Consider the following 21677-nt stretch of genomic DNA (forward strand, 5'->3'; position numbering starts at 1 on the left):
TGTAAAATATTCAAATAAGAGTCAGGCAAGTTAGACACAATAGTATCTATTATTTTAATATCTAAAGCTCACTGGGATGTATCCAATCGACATATAAATGGTTGTAATTATAAAAAAAATACTTATAAAATTGTAATAACAATATTATATATGCAATACTTCTATTTTAAAAAAAGTTTATTGTTGCATTTCTGCTTGAATTCTTGTCCAAAATAATTTTTTCCCGCTTTCTTTTTCCGTCCACTCTAGATTAACAGTTGATTTCATCAAAGTTTTCATTGAATTTGTCATATACTGGGAACTGATTTCTTCTAGTAGAACAATAAGTACCTTTTCGGGTCTTCCGTCTACTACTGTAAGGTTTGCAATCAATGTCTCATATCTACACCACTGATCACTCATAAAATTGTCAGACAAAACCAAAATAAATTTACGACTAGCTTCAATATTATTATGGATGTCGTTTACGAATATTCCACCTGGAAGGATATCTCTTTCCTGCAGACAAAGTTTGAAGTTATATTTCTTTTCTAACTTTTCTATAAATTCGGACATAATCCACTGCCTGTCATTTGAGTTATAAGCAACGAATCCGTCAAAAAGGAATTCGTCATCATCCAATATGCGCTTGTATTTTAATGGTTTCTTGGTTTTGTAGATATGAATGTAATATTTTATATCCCAGCGGAGTTTTCTTATAATGATTACTGCAAAACAGATGATTGATAAGCACCCACCGATTGTAAATGAAAGTATTAGATATTGGTTTGGACGATGGCATTCTGAGTCATCAAAACTGGCAAGAAGTAGACCGCGCTTATCACTTGGTGAAACACATTTGTACAAATCAGGAAAGTTTTCTGCTCTTTCTTCGTTATTTTTTAACCATTGTACGAACCATTTTATTTGACATCCACAGTCGAAAGGGTTTGAGGAAAGATCAAGAGAAATGGTTTTGTTCTTCCAAACAAAAGAAGGAAATGAATTATCTCTTACTATAGAAAAGAAATTATGATGCAATACAATATTGCGAATACTTTTCAGATTGTCAAATACACTGCCGTGAATGTTCTTGATGTTGTTTTGACTTAAATCAAGATGTAATAATTTTGAAAAGTTTTGGAGAGAAGGAATATATTTGATATTACCGTAAGATATCTTAACTTTAATAAGCCTTCTTAATGGTAGTAAAAAATCTGTAAAATTTTCATCGGAAAAGTCGGTGTTCAAAATAGTTAAATATTGCAGTTGAAGACAGTTATTAAAAATGTTTTTGTTGAAATATGCAAGATTGCCAACAGAAAGAATCTCTAGTGAATTAGATGCAAAGGTATAACTGTCTGCTATAACACTACTGATGTGGTCAATTTTTAATGATTTTAATTTTTTCCATCGCTCAAAAGTTAACGGTTGTATTTTGGTAATTGGATTATGGGACAAATCCAAGGACTCAAGTTCAGGCAGAAATAGTTTTTCTTGTAGCTCGTTTATTTCCGATAATTTGTTCATTGACAAGTTTAAAACTTTTAAATTAGAGAAACGTAAAATTCGAAGCTCTTGTATTTTATTCTCAGCTAAATTTAAATTTTGTAAATTAGTAATATTATATTCAATAATTTGGGAGATATCATTTTGACGCAAATCCAAGATTTCAAGTTTTTCCAGCAGAGAAAATGATTCGAATTCGGGAATTTCTATGGTTCCCCGAGTCATACTAATTTCTCTTAAATCTCTGAGCCAAACACACTGAAAAAGCCATATCAAACTACCTAGATTAAACAAGTTATTTCCAGAAATATTGAGAATTTGAAGATGTGACGTTTTAAGCAAACACATGGCAGATTCAAGATTATAAAATGTTAATTTATTGTAAGATAAATCCAGAAAAACTAAGTGTTCAAGATACTCAAGGGCTCGTGGGAAAATGGAATTTACGTGGCAATGGTCCATTGATAATCTTGTTATGTTCTGAGTACTTAAATTTACAAACATATCATCCAACACACTTAAAAACTTGTTTCCTGTTAGAATTAGGTTTTTAATACTGGAGGGGAGATGAAAGGAAATAGAGCTAAGATTCCTGTATGAACAGTCGGCGGTTTCTGGACTCCAACACACACATGGCGTTTCAGGACAGAAGGACCCACTGTTCCATTCATTATTTCCTGAGACCCAAACTACCATAGAAACAATCGGAGCCAGCAGCAATGATATCTGTTCGTAAAATGAAACACAGCTTTAACAATAAATTTCAGAAAGCGTCAAATATGGCGTAAAAACGCTGCATTAATATACTTTTATTCCTATTCAAAAACTTATTCTTATTCTAAAACATATCATTCCTATTCGATAAAATGCTATTCCTCTTCGATAAAATTTATTTAATCCTTTTTTGGTTAACATCATTACTGAAGAGCTTGGAGTTAACTTTAAAAAATCCGGAAATTTAAAAACAAAATGAAAATAGAAAATGTCGGAAATGAAAATAAAAGTCGTCGGATAAGCAACGCAACAAACGGGTGATTAAAGAATTTTCGACAATGATTTGTACAAATAATCTGTAGAAAAAGAATAGATGTTTTCCCAATGATGGCGCATTCAAAAACTTTGGAATAAAGTGATAGTTGACATGAGATATGGGAATAAACTTTGAGAATACTGATTATCCCATAATTTAGTGATCACAGACAAATTATTATACTTAATATTAAATTGCATGATAATAATATTTTGCTTACTAGTATTTAAATTACCTTTTTTAGCATCTCTTCCAAATTTCCAGTTGTCCTTATAGTTTATCATTAAAATCTCGATCACTAACTGTCTTTTGCTTTCTTTAAATCATATAATGTCTTTCTAGGCTCAGTCCATAATAAAAGTAAACGAAGAAATAACCTCAGAAACTTTCAGGACAGTAAACAAACATTTCTAGTACCGTACTACAAGTAAAAAGTCACGTACATATATTAAATTAATTCCTCATATGTAAAATGTAAACCATGTATAAATTTGTCGACCAATCGTAATTAATTGGAAGTATTTTCCTTAAATTCCTTCAAAATTTGAAATGGTCCGCATATTATGATATAGTTAGGCATCTGTATATATCTGCATATATTTCAAGAGTCTTTTTATAGATGAACAGATTGTTAATAATTTTCCAAAAAATAATAGTAAATTTTGTTTTCTGTTCTTGACCTTCATCATGAGATTGAGGAAATCAAAATGTATTAAAATTAGGATACATTTTATGGTTGATTGTATCTGGTTTTCTTTGACCATTTTTGTACGTATGTATTCAGAATTTCCTTTTATCCCATGTTTACCCCTTTATCCCGTGGATATAGCTTATGGGATATCGTTTTCATATCCCACACTTAAGTGCAGTTATGACGTCACAATGGTTTTTGCGTTAGTATGGTGAAGTAAAATATAGCCGAGTCCGACCCATATAAAAACAGTGTATAACATCGGTTGTTAAGTATTAAACATTAGATAAAAAGAATCTCCCCTGATTTGTAGTTGGGTATGATTTTTATCCAACTCGTTGTGTGTTTTTATCTCCTCGCCAAGGCTCGGGGATAAGAATCTCACAACTCGTTGGATAAAAATCATATCCAACTACAAACCATGGGATATCCTATATATAATAGTAAATTTTAGAAATTGAACACTTTCGAATTCAGATTCAATTATTTTGTAATCGAATACTTTTGAAACAAAAGTGTGCCTCGTGTTCTGTTGTCAAAATTAATGCAAAATAAAGAACATTCCAAATCATTCAATAGAACAACTTTTCCCCAATTGTAACCCCTAACGGAGGACCAGCCATTACAAAAATTTTCACTTAATTACAAAATTTATTAAACACTGCATAGAGATTGTACGTATTATAATTATTTTTATCATACCGTATAAGGTCATTCTTTAAAGGTGAGAAAAAGTAAAATGTGCTTGCATAGAACAATGTATTATATTAAAGATGTAGTTGATGGGGAAATTTTTATATTTTTGAGATATTATACACTCTTACATTTACAAGTCCGAGATTCATTCTTTCCTTTTGATTATAGAATTGTACGGAAGCCCAATAGCGCATACCAAAAATAAATAAAAAGAGAAATTTTTTATATAAGGAAAAAACGAAATTTTTATCAAATAAAGACAAACAAAACTATTAAATAAAAAAACCCCAAAATTATAAAATAAAGAAAAACAAAATTATTAAGTATAGAAAAACGAAATTATTAAATAAAGAAAAAGGAAATTATTGAATGAGCAAAAATAAATTATTTAATAAAGAAAAAACAAGATTTTTAACTAGAGAAAAACGAAATTATTAAAAAAAAAAAGGAAAACGAAATATTTAAATGAAAAGCTTAAACTAAAAGATGGAAATTTAAGATGTGCATGATAATTGCCTGAACCCATGAATCCTTCCATAAAGTGCACGTACATGTTATAAAGCATCACCTAGTAACTCTTTAGACCTTATATTGTTTCGACATTAAAAAACGTGTGTGGGTGGGATTAAAAAATAAATAAATTTCAAATTGACAAACAGCCCATTAATCCAAGCTTAAGGATAAAAACCATATAAGAAACAGCTATTAAAAGCTTGTTTATAAAGGGAAGTATGTTTTAACATTTCATAAGATATAAAATAAAGCTTCTTGGCTTTTCCATATTTTAAATTTGCTATTACATCAACAATTTCTTTATTTGTAATCTTGTAATCCAGATCATTAAAGGAAGGGCTCATCTCCATGTCAGCCAAAATTAAATCTAGCTCTTGTATCCTAGAATTAAAAGAATTATCACACACAGAATGAAGATTGCGAAAATGATTAACCCATGCTTCAGGATCTATATTTGCTGCAGAATTATCATTATTATCATCCTTAATTGATTATTGATCATTGATTAATTACCTATATTGTTTCAGTTGTTTATTTTGAAGTGTTACAAGCTGATTAAGAATAAAGTTTTGGAAGTTTTTACGTTTAAATTTTCTTAATTATTAAGGTCTTCCGTTTCCAACGGATGACCTTCTACTGATTCTGTTGGTTAAGATCATTATTAGGTCTTGCGTTTCCACTGTAAGACCTTATACTGATTTTGATGGTAAAAATTATTCTTCTTTTTTAAGGTCTTTTGTCTTCAGGGAAAGGTCTTTTTATTCCTAGGTTTCTTTTCCGCTATTTTTGTTAAGAATATAACAAGAGGTCCATGGGCCACATCGCTCGTCTGAGTAGCTTTCACAATGCTGTTCTTTACCAGATTCCCCCTTGTAATACCTACAGTTAAACTCGATTAGTACGAACACGAATATTGCAAATTCATGGTGTAGCGAAGTCAGCTTGGATCCCTAGCTATATGCTTGATATGGAGATAACGAACAGTATTCAATATCAAAGTCAATAAAACAATACAACATAGGAGCAGAGCAAAAATAGACCTCCAAAACATCAGAGATGGGATAAGGTGCCGTGGAGGAGTGAGCATCCCCTTCTGATCGTTCACAAGCGCCGTGTGCTCCTTGTCATGATCGGGAAATAACGGGAAAATCCGTCAATTCAATTTTTAAACAATGGGATAACAATTAGTATGAAACACTCCAGTAAGCATTTGACTTAATGATAAATTGATTTTGCTGACAAGGTCATTGTATCGACCATATAACTTACTAAATGTAGACTTTAAATGAGACTGCTGATATTCTTGTTTCATCAAGTTGCTTGTCAATAATTTACCTCGTTTTAGAAATCGTTCATACCAAGAGCATGCTCTTGCGTATCGAATTAACTGAGATATATACAATCCGTATGCAGGTGATGAAGGTATATTGCTACATAAGTTAGGGAAGTTGACTATAGAAAAGTTAAAGTAATCACTTTTATCATATAGCTTGGTTGTTACATGTAGATTACCATTAACGTCTCTTTCAAGTAAAATGTCCAAGTATTAAACAGATTTGTCAGACTCTGTGGTATCTTTTATCTCAAGCTCTCCAAGATACATCGTATCGACGTAGGAATGGAAATTACCATTGTTAATTGACAATACGTCGTTCATATATCAAAATGTCAAGTTGAAGGCCACAACAAGTGTTTTCTTCTTTTCTTGCAAAAGATTTCGCACGAATTCTGCTTCATATGAATACAAAAATAGGTCCGCTAATAACGGAGCGCAATTAGTACACATGGAAATTTCAAAAGTTGGAAGACCTGGTCTCCAAAACGCATAAGATATTATACTCAACCAGGTACGTTAATTTACGACTTCCATTTTTTATTGAAAAAGCAGCTAGCCCAGGGCTCATAATTTGGACAATTTAAAATCTGCACTACCCCAGGATGCTTTTGCAGTTTCAGCTTTTCTGGCCCAGTAGTTCATCATAAGATTAAAAAAATCTATTTATTTTAATGTATAAATTTGGTTCCCTATTGAGGCGCCACCCTACCCCCGGGGGTTCGTGATTTGAACAATTTAGAATGTACCTAACCTTTGGATGCGTCCACATAAGTTTCAGTTTTTCTGGCTTCTTGAGAAGATTTTAAAGATTTTTAATCCTATTTATTTCTATGTAAAACTTTGATTCCCTATTGTGGCTCCGTCCAACCCCCGGGGTCATGATTTGAACAATTTAGAATCTATACTACACCAAGATGCTTCCACATAAGTTTCAGCTTTCCTGGCCCTGTGGTTCTTGAGAAGACTATTTAATGACCCTATCCTATTTTTGTCTGTTCTTGATTATCTCCCCTTGTGAACGGACTTGCCCTTCATTTTAACAATTTAAATTCCCTTCACCCAAGGTTACTGTACCAAGTTTGGTTACAGTTGGGCCAGTGGTTCTTCAAAGAAGTAGACCACGTCCTTTAACATTAAACAATTTTTAAAAAAAAAACTTTATGCAATGCAAATAAATCGTAAGCAATAATTACATTAAGGAAAAGTAATCAGATGAAAATGATTACAATGTACTTTTAAAAAAATGGTTGTAATCAGCTTGTAATCAATTACTTTTAAAATCCAAAGTAATTGTAATATAATCAATTTCTTTTGAAAGTAATTGACCCCATCCCTGATGGTAATCGGTTAGTCGAAAAAAAAAATTATTTTTAGATTTGTATACAATTTTCTCAAAAATGCATTTTTATTAAGGAAACTTTGGTTGAAAGTTGATTATTTATGGATTTTAACACATCATTAAAAAGATTATTTTGAACTAAGTATGGCTCTCCTGATCGAGATAAGAAAAATAATTTTATAAATGCTAACGTTTCTTATCTCTAAATGTTTTAGTCTTAAGAATAGAGCTACAAATTGTACTTGAAAATAAAAATGTCAAAATCTTTGTATTGTAATAAAATAATAAACAATAAACTAATTGGTTGGAACGTCTCGCAGTTTACCGATTATCAATTCTGAAATGGATTGCCTAATAAAAACAATACCTAAAAATAAGTACCATAAATCTCTAACAAGACAAAAACTCTACGCGTACTGGTTTCTACTTTAAACAAAGAGAGAGAAAAGATTACATTGTATACTTTACTTGTGTGCAATGTTATAAAGTTAAATTGAAATCAAACTAAAACCAAAGGAGGAGTGGAATTTTGAAAAATTAATTGTTTACAGACAGATTGAAAATGGACAGAAGAAGAAAACCTTAATACCATTGCAAAAGCTGTTCTGGTATCTGACAAATAGAGCTTATGAAATACATCAGACAAAATATGATCCAAAGATAGGTTATTTGCTTACAAGGTCATTTAAATGAACTTAAAAACGTAATGCAGACTTTTTACGAAGTTACTCTAATCTCGGAAAAGTGATGTTGTAGGTGAGATCACAGTCACAAGGAAATGATGACAACAAGCACATCACATCGGAGACTAGGGTGGGATGGGGTCCCATTTCCAGACATAAATATAATTTTACTATAAAATGTTCATTGAAAGAGCTTTGTGCATGAAGCTCCAGCTTGTTTTGGAATAATAAAACCCCAATTCTATACGACTCATGAACTAAACATTAAACTAGGATTCAAGGAAAAATGTACTATCAATTTATTGTAAATCATAGGATGAACTACTGTACATAACTCATTTAACATAAACAATGAAGTAATCCATCACAATTACAGAACAATGAATTAATTTATACAAGAAGAATATAGCACCAATTGTAATTAAAAGGGTATTTAGCAACCATAATTAATGACCAGACTAATTAATCCTACACATCTCTCTGCTACTGTTGGCCGGCAACTTCTCGCTCTAATTTTCTATACCTCAAGCTCATTTCCTTATAGACCTAAAAAATAGAAATACACACAAATTTAAGTCTTGTAGTAAAGAATGGTTTCTAGATGCAATGTTAATACTCAGGTGACAAGTAAAGATTCTTACAAGACAATTACTAGGTGCATGTGTTCAAATGTATGTATCATAATTAAAGAGTTCATGTATTTTTAAAGCAAGACAAAATTTTCACGAATTATGGTAATCGCCCTTTATTATCTACAGTTAATTCTCGATAAACCGCCACATTTTGTAATTTAGAAATCATGGCGGTATAACGAATTTGGCGATGAATTGAATTTTTCATCTTTTAAGAAATAAGACGTAGAGTTATCGTTCTTAGAAATACCATTTAGCGTTTCTATTCTTATTATCACATGTACATGTATATATAAACAAATTTCTAAATTTGAAAATACTTCAGTAATTTTTTCATTGTACAATTTCGCTAAAACAAAATATTCAGTTATGTAATTAAGACAAGTACATGTACATGTGTATGCATGTAAAGCTGCACGTCCGATATTGAGAAAAAAAAATGCTGGGTCGATCGTCGTGATACATTGCCTATAGTACGTTAAATAAGTTCTTGAATAAATTCATTGTTTATTAAATCATTGTTAATAAAATGTTCACAATTTCCGACTTATAATTATTTTTAAGCAAACTTTGCATTGTTTTTAAAAGCAGAGATCATCAAAAAAATATTGTTATCGGCGTACTTTACAACGACCGCTTTCGTGGCGAAGCCTTGACTAAATGATTTCATTAAATAGAGAACAAAATTATTTTAACGGTTCATGTTAAAATTATTGTTTACTTAATTGCATGTACCTTCACTGGCTTTGCATGCTTTACAACAGGGATAGCGTCAACCAATTAGCCGCGCTTCACTGACCACATGCACCTGTGGCGGTATTATCGAGATAATTTACACTTAAAAATGGACGTTTGTTGTGAAAACAGGGTGGCGGATGGCGGTATGCGAATTTGGCGTTATAAAGAGAATTTTATATAGCAGGAAAAACGTTCTTGGGAAATCATGGCGGTATTGTGAAAATGGCGATGAATCGAATGGCGATAATTCGAGAATTGACTGTATAACAATATTAAGTGAAGCCAGAATGATATTTTTGCAAGCAGAGTGTCTTGCTTAATCAACCAAAAAAGTTCTCGCCCTAAAAAAGTGATTTACAGTATTGTTTACTTGACGGATACAGTGAATTATGCTTATAACGATAGACGCAAAATCGTCTGTCCCCAGCACTTCGTTAAGGGCGTGTTTTACTGTATTCAGTACACTCCCAACCCCAAAAATATTTGTTTTCAGGGGGTATAACTATGGTTAATATATCGATTACACACCTCACTAGCGCCCTCTGTCGGGAATGCCACACACTCAGGCTGGGGGTGGTTCTTAACAACATCTGAGAAATCACAACCCTCGAGTCCTGTAAAATAAACCATATACACTACTAATGAGACAAAGATAAGGTTGTTTATTTTATCAGGCTGGGAGACTTTTTTATTCTTCATTTTTCATTAGCAGAAGTTGTTTAAAATTGTTACTAAATTACAAAAAGGAATCGTTGTCAAACCCAATTTATACAATTTTTGATTCAAATGATTTTTCTTTTTTTTTTTTACTTTTATAACATACATTTGAATGTCAATATAGATGTTGGTGGAGATGGGAAGTTTGTGTGATTAGTGCATGTATCATTATGATAGACACTTCTTTCTGTGTATACACTCCTTAGAATACACTTCTGAGCATAAACCACTTACATTTGTAGCAGACACTTTTAAGTATACAGTAACAAGTTTAAGTATACCCTTTTGAGTAAAAACAATTGAATATAAATTAAACACTACAGAGAATACAAGACTGAGTTTAGATGACTGAGTATACATGTACACCATACAGTGAAGTGAGTAATACTACTGAGTACACATTATTGAGTCTACATTCCTAAGAATAAAACATAAATTACTGAGTATACATTACTTACATTCCTAAGTATAAAACATAAATTATTGAGTATACATTACTAAAGTATAAAGAAGAAGGTATGGTTTTAGCTTTATTGCGCCCTAAAAATGCAATGACATCAAAAAGTTTTGAAACTGGCTTAAATATTAGTTAAATGAATGACTCGGATAAATCAGGAAAGAATATGGCATGAAGGTTTACCATTCTGCAAATATGACGTCATTAATGTGAAGCATTTCTCTATTTTCAACAGAAAAAGCCTCAAAATGGCACATTTCAAGGGTGATTTTCCTTTAGAAAACAGTGTCCACAGCCGTCGCCCACTTTAATTTTTTGATATTTTGTGGAAAATTCAATAACAAACCACATATCTCAAGATCTTTGTGGGCGATGCCTGTGGACAATGTTATCTGAAAGAAAATTCCATTGAAAATTCATGTCTTCTGCAACTTTTTAAGAAAATACGGGAAAATGCACATGTTTATGACGTCATAATTAGCATTGAAAAACACATTTGAGAAAAATGACTTGTATGATTTTTCTGCATTGGATTTCAATTATTTAAAAAACATGAGTTTTAAACTTTTATACCAGTTTCATTTTTTAGAAAATCACAGGGCAAAATTTGTATGGAAACCATACCTTCTTCTTACTGAGTAAAAACTTTACACAGGTAAGTATACACTAGTGAGTATACACTACTGAGTATTCACTACTGTGTTAAAACTACTGAGCAAACACGTTTCTCCTCCTGAGTATACTCACCATGTTTAGCTCTGTAACAGGAGCCAAGGCCGGCTGAGTTTGGAATATCACTCACATAAACAGGTGCCCCAAACACATCTGATATAACCTAGAAAGATAAAATTTAGTTATATAACCTATAGAATGGTACAAGCTAGATTTATAAAACCTATAGAATGGTACAAGCTAGATTTATAAAACATATAGAATGGTACAAGCTAGATTTCTATAACCTATAGAATGGTACATGCTAGATTTATATAACCTATAGAATGTTACAAGCTAGATTTATATACTAGTAACCTATAGAATGGTACAAGCTAGATTTATATAACTAACCTATAGAATGGTACAAGCTAAATTTATATAACCTATAGAATGATACAAGCTAGATTGATATACATATAACCTAGAATGATAGAACCTATAATGATATGAATGAAATTACCTATAGAATTGTATAACCTAGAATAATATAAGAAGTCATAAGAATAAGTTGGTTAATTTGATTCCGTGATAATTCGCCAAACATACCTTTTAAATTAATTGTCAACACGTGCAGTCGACGCGCGATACAGGTAAGTAGATCCCAATTTGAAGCTTAAGCTTATTGGTTTAACTGCAATAATGTAGCCCTCTCCGATTTTTATATCTGAGATTTTCTGGAAAACACAAGTGGGGGGGGGGGGTAGGGCTATTTATTAGTTAAATAATTACAATAAGAGTACTCCAGTTGTTCATACTCAGGTTGTACCAATCCAACAGTAGACATTTTTATTGATTTGTTTAGCTTGTTTGTAATTATTTCTAAATGTATTTCCCACATTTTAAAAGGGAAACAACTCAATGATAGTACGATGGTTGCATAATTTTTTTTGTAACTTGTGCGACCGCGTATTTTACACCCACGCATAATGTTTCATGGTCACAAACACATACTAAACAACCAGTGTAAATAACCACTTTTACAGTTGCTGAAAACGTTGAATAATTTATGCATAATTTACGCATGCTTTGCCTCTTATGCAAATTATCCCATGATTCCAACCTTTATTGATGTCCTGGCATACTCTACTAACTAGACAGTGATTCCTAAATGTCCTTGAACTTTACCTGCAGAATGTCCTTATTCAGAGAGGCTCCACCAGTGGCCAGAATTCGGGTGTCCAGGCCTGTCAAAGGATTTAATGAGTCACCATACATACATGTATATGTGATGTTGTGTACTGGTTTATTAATATCAGAAAAAAATTAAGACTGCATGATGTGACACATAAAATGACATCTGCAAGGCATTATATTTCATGCTGAACTGAATTATTCTAAAATATCACATTAAATAATATTTGAGAAAACTTTTAAAAGTGGGACCATTAACTCACAACTGATATATACATGTAGAACAGGTTTATAAAACTTTGAAAACTTTGAAATGAACATGTAAAATATCTCAACAAAGAATTTTTTCTAAGAAAACTTAAAAATTAATTTATCTAAAAATACACAAATCTTCTTGCCCCAATAGATTTGTCATTAACATATTATACAATTGTGCTTGTCCTAATGGTCTTATTATCAACATAAAAAGTGTTACGGTTATACATCCTACCTGTATGCATTCCTCTCATTTCCATGTACATTTTACGAGCAATCATCTGACTTTCTATGACGGCTCGAACTTCTACTTTTGGTGGGAAGGAGGCCATCTATTAATTTACAACAAAGATTCTTATAATATTACATGTAATTAACTCAAAAAAGAATTTTCCCTATTTTTTTCAAATCTTGATCCCTAGCTAGCATTCTTAATATCTTAAACTGGAATGAGTTTTTACAAAAAAAATTTTGAATTAATATAGAGGTGCGTGTATATTTAAATAAAAAATCATAAAATATTAAAACAAATCTTGCACTAATAGATATCTTAAAACCTGTGTATTTGTAAGTAAGGCATTATAGTACATTTTAAAAAGCCTTTAATTGCTTAAAGTAGAAACAATATCTAGTACGACAAACTTTACCAGAAACAAACTTTTTAAAAATAGATTTGGGGGAATTAAGGGATAGGGATAGGGGATAAAATTACATGTACTAGTTTGGAGGAATAAAGGGATAGGGGAGGGGATAAAATTACATGTACTATCATGTCCTGGTTTTGTGGTAATAAGAAAAAATCTTCATTATAATAAATTAAGTATTAAGATGTTGTTTCAGAATTCCTTATTACATACCTTTTCATCTGATTTGTTGAACCGGAAAATTCCTTGTGATAATGGCTGTATCTCCATCACATCAAAATATATTCCTGTATAAAGTACGTACATCCATCAGATTCATTTCATAAAATACTTACTTTTAATCATGATACAAAAGTACGCAGGATTTTCAAGAAACAATACTTTTAACAATTTTTGGCCTTTTAATAGCATTACCAATGCAAGCCTCTATTTTTATTAAAACTCTCAAAGATGCTCTCTCATGTTTGTTTATGAATATTTTTACCTATATTTCCATTATTTCCCATTGGTGTGTTTTTCAAATATTCTGAAAATTTATCCCATGAGCCCTCCGCACTCTCATCTTTGATTCTTTCTCTTCTAAGAGAACCATTCTTAAAGCTTGAATAGAAATTATATGGTCTGATTATAGACAATTTTTGTTTACACATAATTCTTACAAAAAAAATTGTATTATTGGAAGAAGTTCATGATATACTGCCTGAAAAGTGAAAATTTGATAAAATAAAAAAATATTTTTAAAAATAAAAAGTGAAGGTACTTTAAATCTAGCAGCTGACAATTTTTTTAATTTAAAATGTCTAAAGAATTTCTTGCTACTGAACTCTCTGTTGATCTTATTTGCATTTCAAAAAATTATTTTCGAGTCAAGAAACAACCCTCCAAAATAATAAAAACCACTTTACCAGACTAGAGACATATATGTATCCGAGTCGATGGGGTTAACAAAGATGTGTCCATCCAGTTCGGCTTTCTGACTCGACAGCCAGGAGAAGACTGTATCACTGGACCCGAGACTTATCTTTAAGAAATGATATGTATGGTCACAAACGAACTACAACTATAATAAAAACATTTAAAACATTTTTATTATCCAAAGGAGCAGAAAAAAAATCTGTGATTTGAAAATAGAATCTGGACTAAAATCAGTGACGGCTCATTTAAGGACCCTCTTTAATTTTAACTTCATAAGTTTTGAAGTAAGTTTGAAATTCATAATTTTTTATTTCATGTCTTTTCAGAATAAGATGTTTTTAAAAGATGCCTTCAGTTTTTACTATATGTCTGAAATCTTTTTCCTTGAAAGAATATTTAAACAAGTTCAAATCCTCTTCATGCACCTACAGATGCTCTGTCAGCAAGTTTGGTTGAAGCTGAACACTAAGTGATTCTCAATGAAAAAAGATGAAATAGTAAAAACTGAGTTCAGCAACTACATGTCAACAATATAACCATGGAAGCGAAGAGTCAAAGTTCAATCTGAATATTATAGCCTCTGGCTCAAATATCAGAGCTAATAAAAGACTTTTTTGGAGGATACATGTATTGTTATCAGTAACCATACGTTTATCAACATTGTTCACTACTTACAATTGCATCACCTAGTTTAGGTGCCACTCCTGCCAGAGAAGCTACAGAAAATATAACAAAGCATTTTGTAGATTTGATAATGCACTTGCAGTAAAGGTTCATTCACCCTATGATAAGATGGGTAATTCTCCCTGAAAACAATTCCTTTATACAAATGTCAAGTTAGTCATTCCTGACAACCTTTGCCCTAATTGCTATGCTGAAAATGTGTGCCTCATATAGGTATTAATAATAAATTTGATTTCTTTTGGAAATATAATATATATATATATATATATATATATATATATATATATATATATATATATATATATATATATAATATATATAATATATATAATATATATAATATAATATGCCAGTTACCAGAAGCCAGAAGGATGACAATAGGGTGATAAAATATGATGAAGAACCTGAAAGTTTTTCACCTCAGTTTTAACAAAAAGAAGGATGTTTGTTTTTTGTGTTTTTTATTCTAAGATAAATATAGAGGGCTGATTCCTAGTCCTTAAATGCCTATAAATATCTATAAAAATTGCCCAAAAATATAAATTTCAGAGTTTAAAAAAATTCTAATTGAAGAACATACCGGTATATCTTTTACAAAATTTCATCAAATACAAAAATATTATTTTAATATGCTAAATTTCATAATCATCACTGAAATACCTGGGTTATCTCCGGTAAAAGCCACAACCTTGCAATTTGGACTATCGACCAATGAGAAACAGGCTCACGTTTCCCTATCAAAGATAAAGAAAGTCCAGTACAAATAAATTGAAAAATTTATACACAATCTTCGTCCTTAGTTATACAAAATATGAGGCAAAAATTTGATGAAGCCTATGAAAAGTATCTAGAAGCTATGACCTGTAAAACTTACAATGACTTCTTTGGATGATGGCCTTTATAACTTACAATGACTTGTTTCAGCTTCTGACTCAAGTTGGATCCACAAGCCTTTAATACCAAGGAAACATAATAAATTAGTAAATCATTTTTTATGCCAATTATCCCTCCCATCACATCTTTATGTGAATGAAATGTGTAACACTATTTTTTTTTAACCCAAACCCCCCAAAAATTAAAATAAAATAGCAAATCTTGATTGGTGTTCAGCATGTACGCAATTAATTAAAACGGAGATAGGATATTTTTTTAAAAGGAGGGCTAAGGACTTACCTGAAGACATTCTGGTGACCACTTCTTAGTTCTAATATCCAAAAGGTTCATTCCAGATCCATCACTCAAATCTATTGGAGCATAATCTCCAATCAAAAGGGATGCTGCAAAACTACTGACCAATGAAATCCTCTGTAACATTAATGCAGATCAAGTTTAACAGTTGATCAGAGAAGCAATAATTCTGAGCTCGAGGTCATTGGAGTTAAAACTGTTAGTACCTCAGTGTCATTGTACTCCAATGGTCTCATCTGAGAAATCTTCATAATCTGGGTTCCTGTAAACCTCTCAAAAGCACGTGAACCAGTTATTTCTGCTAGTCTCTAAAAAAAATTTCATCATAATTCAGATTATCCATCAAAAAGATTTAATTCTGTAAAAAGAATAAGATATCGTACCAAAGGACCATCTATTTTTTCTTCCAGTTCATGGCAGTTTTTTGTTGTGCTGGCATCCATCCATATTGGAGAATCAGGGATCGAAAAACAGTCCTGTAAGAATGAATAAAGGGAATTTCATGTGTAAAAAAAAGCCATCCTTCAAAAATCACTTGCTATTTGTTTTTGAATTCAAGGATGGAGTAATTGAAAAAGTAATTATAATGGAGTGTAATTGACTACATTTTTCAAAGTAATTGGAAGTAAATTGTAATTGAGACTGCTTTCAATTACAAGTAAAAAAAAGCATGTTACAATTTTCAATTACTTTTCAATTACATTTCAATTACTTTTTTCAAGTTTAAAGTTTTGTAAGTTGTCTTTTTATGATTCATCGTTTGCATGAACTTGCGTTTATGCAATAATGAAATATCTCATATTGTTTAATTCGTTTGGGTACCCATTTGTTTCTATAACAATACATGCTGCCCAAGGCAATATGTAAAGAACTAAGGTCTAATTTTCTTCAGGTGTGAACCACCCTCTCATACCCAAGAACAAAAATACTGAATAAATGTTCACTATAAAACATATGTATAGAACCAAACAAGAATTCAAGGGTACACTGGATGAGTTGAATTTAAAAATCTTCAGATCGAAAGATGTTGTCTGAATGATACTGTGGAAATCAAATGATGACTGAAATGAACTCAAAACTGTAGACACAATATTTTTAGTACTAAATGCCGGTATATACTTGTCTATGTTTTGTGAAAATGTTTTGAGATTAAAAAAAAATAAAACTGAAGTAATTGATAAGTATCTATATACATTTGTCTAGGTAACTGAGAGAATTACTTATATTTGAAAAAAATCAACATGATCAATGCAATTGTAATTGTAAGTCATTGACAAAATTATTGATGTATTTGAAAGTACATGAAGTTAATTACATTTCAAAGTAATTGACCCCAACACTGTTTGAATTAGCCTTGGGGTAAGACTCGGGAGGGAGGGAAAATTGGATTATTTTACCTGTAGTTGTTCATGTAGTTGTCTTTTGTCATCAAGATTTCTTAAGATGTGGTTTGTACCTTTTTTCCAGTAAACACTACCAGTTTGCTGCAGGGAAAAGGTACTATATGAATATTAATTACAATAGGTACTACATATGAATATAAAGCAATATAAGCTGCATTTTTGAAAATTTTATTTTGCTTTTAAAATGTTTTATTATGATTAATTTCAATGTAATTTTAAACCGTTTTGATCAATTAGACTAAAAAGCATTAAATTGTTTCAGACTTCTATACAATCCAATATACAGTATTACATAAAAATCATTTTTGTACAGAATGACAATAATGTAATTTTGATTCAATCAAAGCCTATAACTAGTTCTTACTTCGCAAATATGAACAACAGAAGTATATAAACATTTTTTTCCTCTTCTGTCATGGAAATGGTTATTTACAACTTTGCAGCAAAAATTCTGAAAATTTGCAGCTCATATTGCATTAATTATATATGCACTGTTAGAACGCAAAATGTAATAACAACGCGAAGCGTAATAGACCTGGATTAATATACTGTAAACCAACTTTTATTCGCGTGCGAGAAATTTTCGCGAGGTTCGCGAGAGCCTCGTCATCGCGAATATTTCTCGCCGCGAACGGGTTCTTAAAGTCATTGTTTCTATTAAAAACAGTTTCGAAAAAAGGCTTGATCGCGAAAATTAATCGTCGCCAACTAGTTTACTCCCGGTAAATCGCGAAAAAAAGTCGTCGCGAATAAAAGTTGGTTTACAGTATTTTGCGTTATTACATTTTGAATCGCTCATCTGATAAATTGTACAATCTATCAACTCTATTTGAAGCCTCAAACTCTAAGTATCCAAGGACCCAAGAAGCATCAACTGACAAAGTTTGATGATACTAAGCCAGTTAGGACTGAATAAATTTCAATATAGCTATAAAATACCATAAGTAGATCACGGTGACCTACTTTTTGGTTGAAATTTTCTGAGGGCTCAAGAAGCATTAATTGACAAAGATTGATGATTATAAGCCAATAAGAATACTAGTTGAGATATTTCAAATGTAGGTTACCATTACCTACTTTTTGATAGACATTCTCCGAAAACTCAAGGTGGATCAACTGACAAAGTCTGACGATTCTAAGCCAATTAGTAATTGAGATACTTTGATATAGCCATAAAATGTCAGAAGTAGATCACCATGACCTCCTTTTTGGTCATCATTCTCCGATATTGTAAGACCCATCAACTGACAAAGTGTGTTATTACATGTACATGTTGCGTTCTTCCCTTTTGCTTAATCTCAATGCAAAATGTATCAACGCAACATGTAATAATCCAAAAATCGTATTATTACATTTAGCATTACTACATTTTTGTGTTGGTCTCGTTGCAAAATGTAATGACACAAAATGTAAAAATCCAGGTTTATTACATTTCGAATTGTTATTGCATTTCGCATTGCATTTAAAGACCTGTTTTATTCTTATTTATCTCCCCTATTTCAATAATTGTTAAATCAATGATTATTAATAAACTTTAACAATTCCTAAAATTGTGAAGGAATTATAATTCAAAACTTCAATAATTAAGGAATTAATATCAAGATACAATTTTTGGATAAGATATTCATGTACATGTAGAAGATGTCACACCTGTCCTCCTCCTGAAATGCACGCCACTTTGTGAAAGGGAAAACCATTCTTCTTCATTTTATCTAGCAACATGCCAAATGCCTGTCAAAAGAATGCATAATATACCAACATGTACAGGATGTACAGTTGCAGAAAACATTAATATTCCTACTCTTTTAACCAAATCATTTAAGTATTTCGTGACTACATTCTGAGCTTTTTAAAAGAAATTAACTTATATACAAAAACATGAAACGCTGAAACAGTATTTATTATACAGAACATACCATGCAAATAACTAAATTAAATCATTTCTCAATTATCGGATAACTTGTTCCTAATATTTTAAAATCTGGATGTTAAAACTTTCCTGAATACAGAAATGAGATATATTTTTTATTTATTTTCTATGTTTTCTATTTTTAGGAACATTGGAAATATTGATATTGTATAATAAATAGTGTGTGAGGAAAAATATTTTATTAGTATAAAATGGTATAGTGGTCCTAAAATTAATATTGTTTAACATATAGGCTACCATGGAACTTACGGTCCTTTAAATGACAGGTACCCTTACCTTGACCCACATGATAGCAGGGGCAGTAACTGTGACATTATCATTGTGGATGTGCACCCCTCCATGAGTTCTGAATGAAACAAGTTCTGGATGAAACAATATTCTATACATTCTATAAAATATTTTCATGTCTTAATTTAAAATTTCAAACTCATCATCATTAATTTTCTGACAACTGAATAGTTTCATTGCCATTGTTTCTTTGAGTTCTAAATAACAATGTTTGACATACTAATAGTTTTAGTAGTATATGCAAGGGAAGAGAAAAAATTATCCATTTATATAAAGTTAATCAATATAAACATTCTCATTTTCACTTACTTGAATTCTGGAAGATCCGAGTCAAATTTTACTGCTGTTTCATTTACAAGTTTCAGAGAGTCATTAATTGCTTCTGCCTTAATCTGTAAAAAAAAAAAGGAAATATAACTCTCTTGTGTTATTAATTTGATTGAAAAGAGGATGTATTCTTAAAAACACACAAAAGCATCATCATAATTCCCCATAGATTCGCCTTACAGTTTTTTTCATATTTAGATCAAGATTTTTTGTCTTAACTTTTATAATTTGTTTGCAAAAGGAGAGCTTTTGTCAAGTAACATACGGTTTAAATGCAGCTATATAATAAAATGCATTCACCTACTTGTTGTGTGCTAAAATCAAATCCAAGAAATAAGCGATCTTCACCACTGTCCATCGTTAGGCCTATCTGCCGAAGATGAAAACTGGGTCATCCTACGATTAGGCTGTCCCTAGTAAATCCTTGAGCAAGCTATGGGGCGCCGTTTTTGGTATTTACTACTTAAAAGTGATATCACCTATTCGAATAGGTTCATCAAACCGCACGTGCCATTTGATGTGCCTAGACTATGACGTCATATGACGTCGTATGCAACTTACAATACCAAAAAGAAGCCTAATAAGTGCTGAAAGTAAATAAAACTATTTGTCTTCAATATATATCCATTAACTCAGGGCGTGCTAAATTTTAGTTAAACTTTTAACATCCGATTGTATAATTGGGGAAAATGTCAACGAAATAATTGAGGATGTAAACAAATTAATCAAAATACAATTGCATTTTCAGCATCGATAAGCAGGCTAAGTAGGCTTTTCTTCATTCAAAATTAACCTTCTGATTAAGTTACATGGTTATTACACATGTACTACGATCATTGTTAACCTTTTGTATACTAGAAACAGATCACTCGTATTTTATTGGTTCAAACGTTTCCCACATTGTCAAACAAATCTCGTTTATAAATAACCATGCCGATTTAAATATATAAGTATAAAATACAACGTATTTTATTAAAATCCTGTACCTGCATTTATATCAGTCGTCGTCATTTTATATAAATCTTGATCTATTAATTTCCTCAAAATAGTGAGCAGTCAATGCTGTTTCCATATGTACATGTAACATGCATTTTATGAACAGAAAATAAACTGTACAATATTCTTTAGTGTCTCCATCGTTTGTAGAAAGATAAAATGATATTTCATTTTTTTACAGCCAAAGATATCGTTCACATTTATAACTACTTAGTTTTAAAGTGCAGTCCTCACCCCATTCGATTTCCGTTGCAGTAAGATCGTGCCATTCCACGTAATTGTATTAATTTTTTCTGTTGAAAATACATGTATAATGCCCGACTTATGTTAAACTTTGTCGAAGTTTTTGGTACTTTTTATTTGTTATGTCCTTCCCCTTTACATACACACTTTTAAAATTGCTTAGTGTCTGATTATTGTTCTTATAAGTGCCTCAGTGCTTCCATCAATTTAAAAAAAATTGGGGCTTATTATAGTTAAAAGTAAAACGGAAGGAATGGAATTTTGAAAAAAAAGTTTGCGGATTGAAAACAACCCAGAAGATGGACATTTTTCCATCGCATAAGCTTTTCTGGTATCTGACCAATAGAGCTAATAAAAGCATCAGAAAAAATATGACCCAAAGATAGATTATATTTGCTTACGAGGTCATTATCATTATATAACAAACTTGAAAATGTAATGTAAACTTTTAACCTAGTTTCTGAAATCTCAAAAGTGATGATGTAGGTTAGATCACAGTCACAAGGAAATGTTGACAGCAAGCACATCACATCAAGGGGTAGGGTGGGGTGGGGGCCTATTTCCAGACATAATCATTTTTCTATTAAAATGTCCATCGAAAGAGCAATGTGCACGAAGCTCCCGCTGCTATTAAAATAA

At 31.3% G+C, this 21677-nt stretch overlaps 2 protein-coding genes and 1 pseudogene across 3 annotated transcripts in view; all 3 read right to left on the minus strand.

Annotated features, from left to right (window-relative positions):
• The window catches only part of LOC134232155 (xylulose kinase-like), an 85486-nt gene that overhangs the window by 44279 nt on the left and 19530 nt on the right, over positions 1 to 21677 (minus strand). The gene's annotated exons all lie outside the window — the stretch shown is intronic.
• On the minus strand, positions 78 to 3231 carry LOC134232097 (toll-like receptor 13). Its single transcript, XM_062714061.1, has 2 exons — positions 2754 to 3231; positions 78 to 2214 (listed from the first exon to the last, which is right to left on the minus strand). The coding sequence occupies exons 1-2, from the start codon at positions 2763 to 2765 to the stop codon at positions 178 to 180; spliced, it is 2049 nt and encodes a 682-aa protein (XP_062570045.1). The 5' UTR covers positions 2766 to 3231; the 3' UTR covers positions 78 to 177.
• Positions 8169 to 20206, minus strand: LOC134232180 (xylulose kinase-like; annotated as a pseudogene).

The sequence above is a fragment of the Saccostrea cucullata genome, unplaced genomic scaffold (genome assembly GCF_032062105.1).
Source record: "Saccostrea cucullata isolate Sc308-1 unplaced genomic scaffold, CSIRO_AGI_Scuc_v1 ctg5197, whole genome shotgun sequence".
In the NCBI taxonomy this organism is placed as follows: Eukaryota; Metazoa; Mollusca; class Bivalvia; order Ostreida; family Ostreidae; genus Saccostrea; species Saccostrea cuccullata.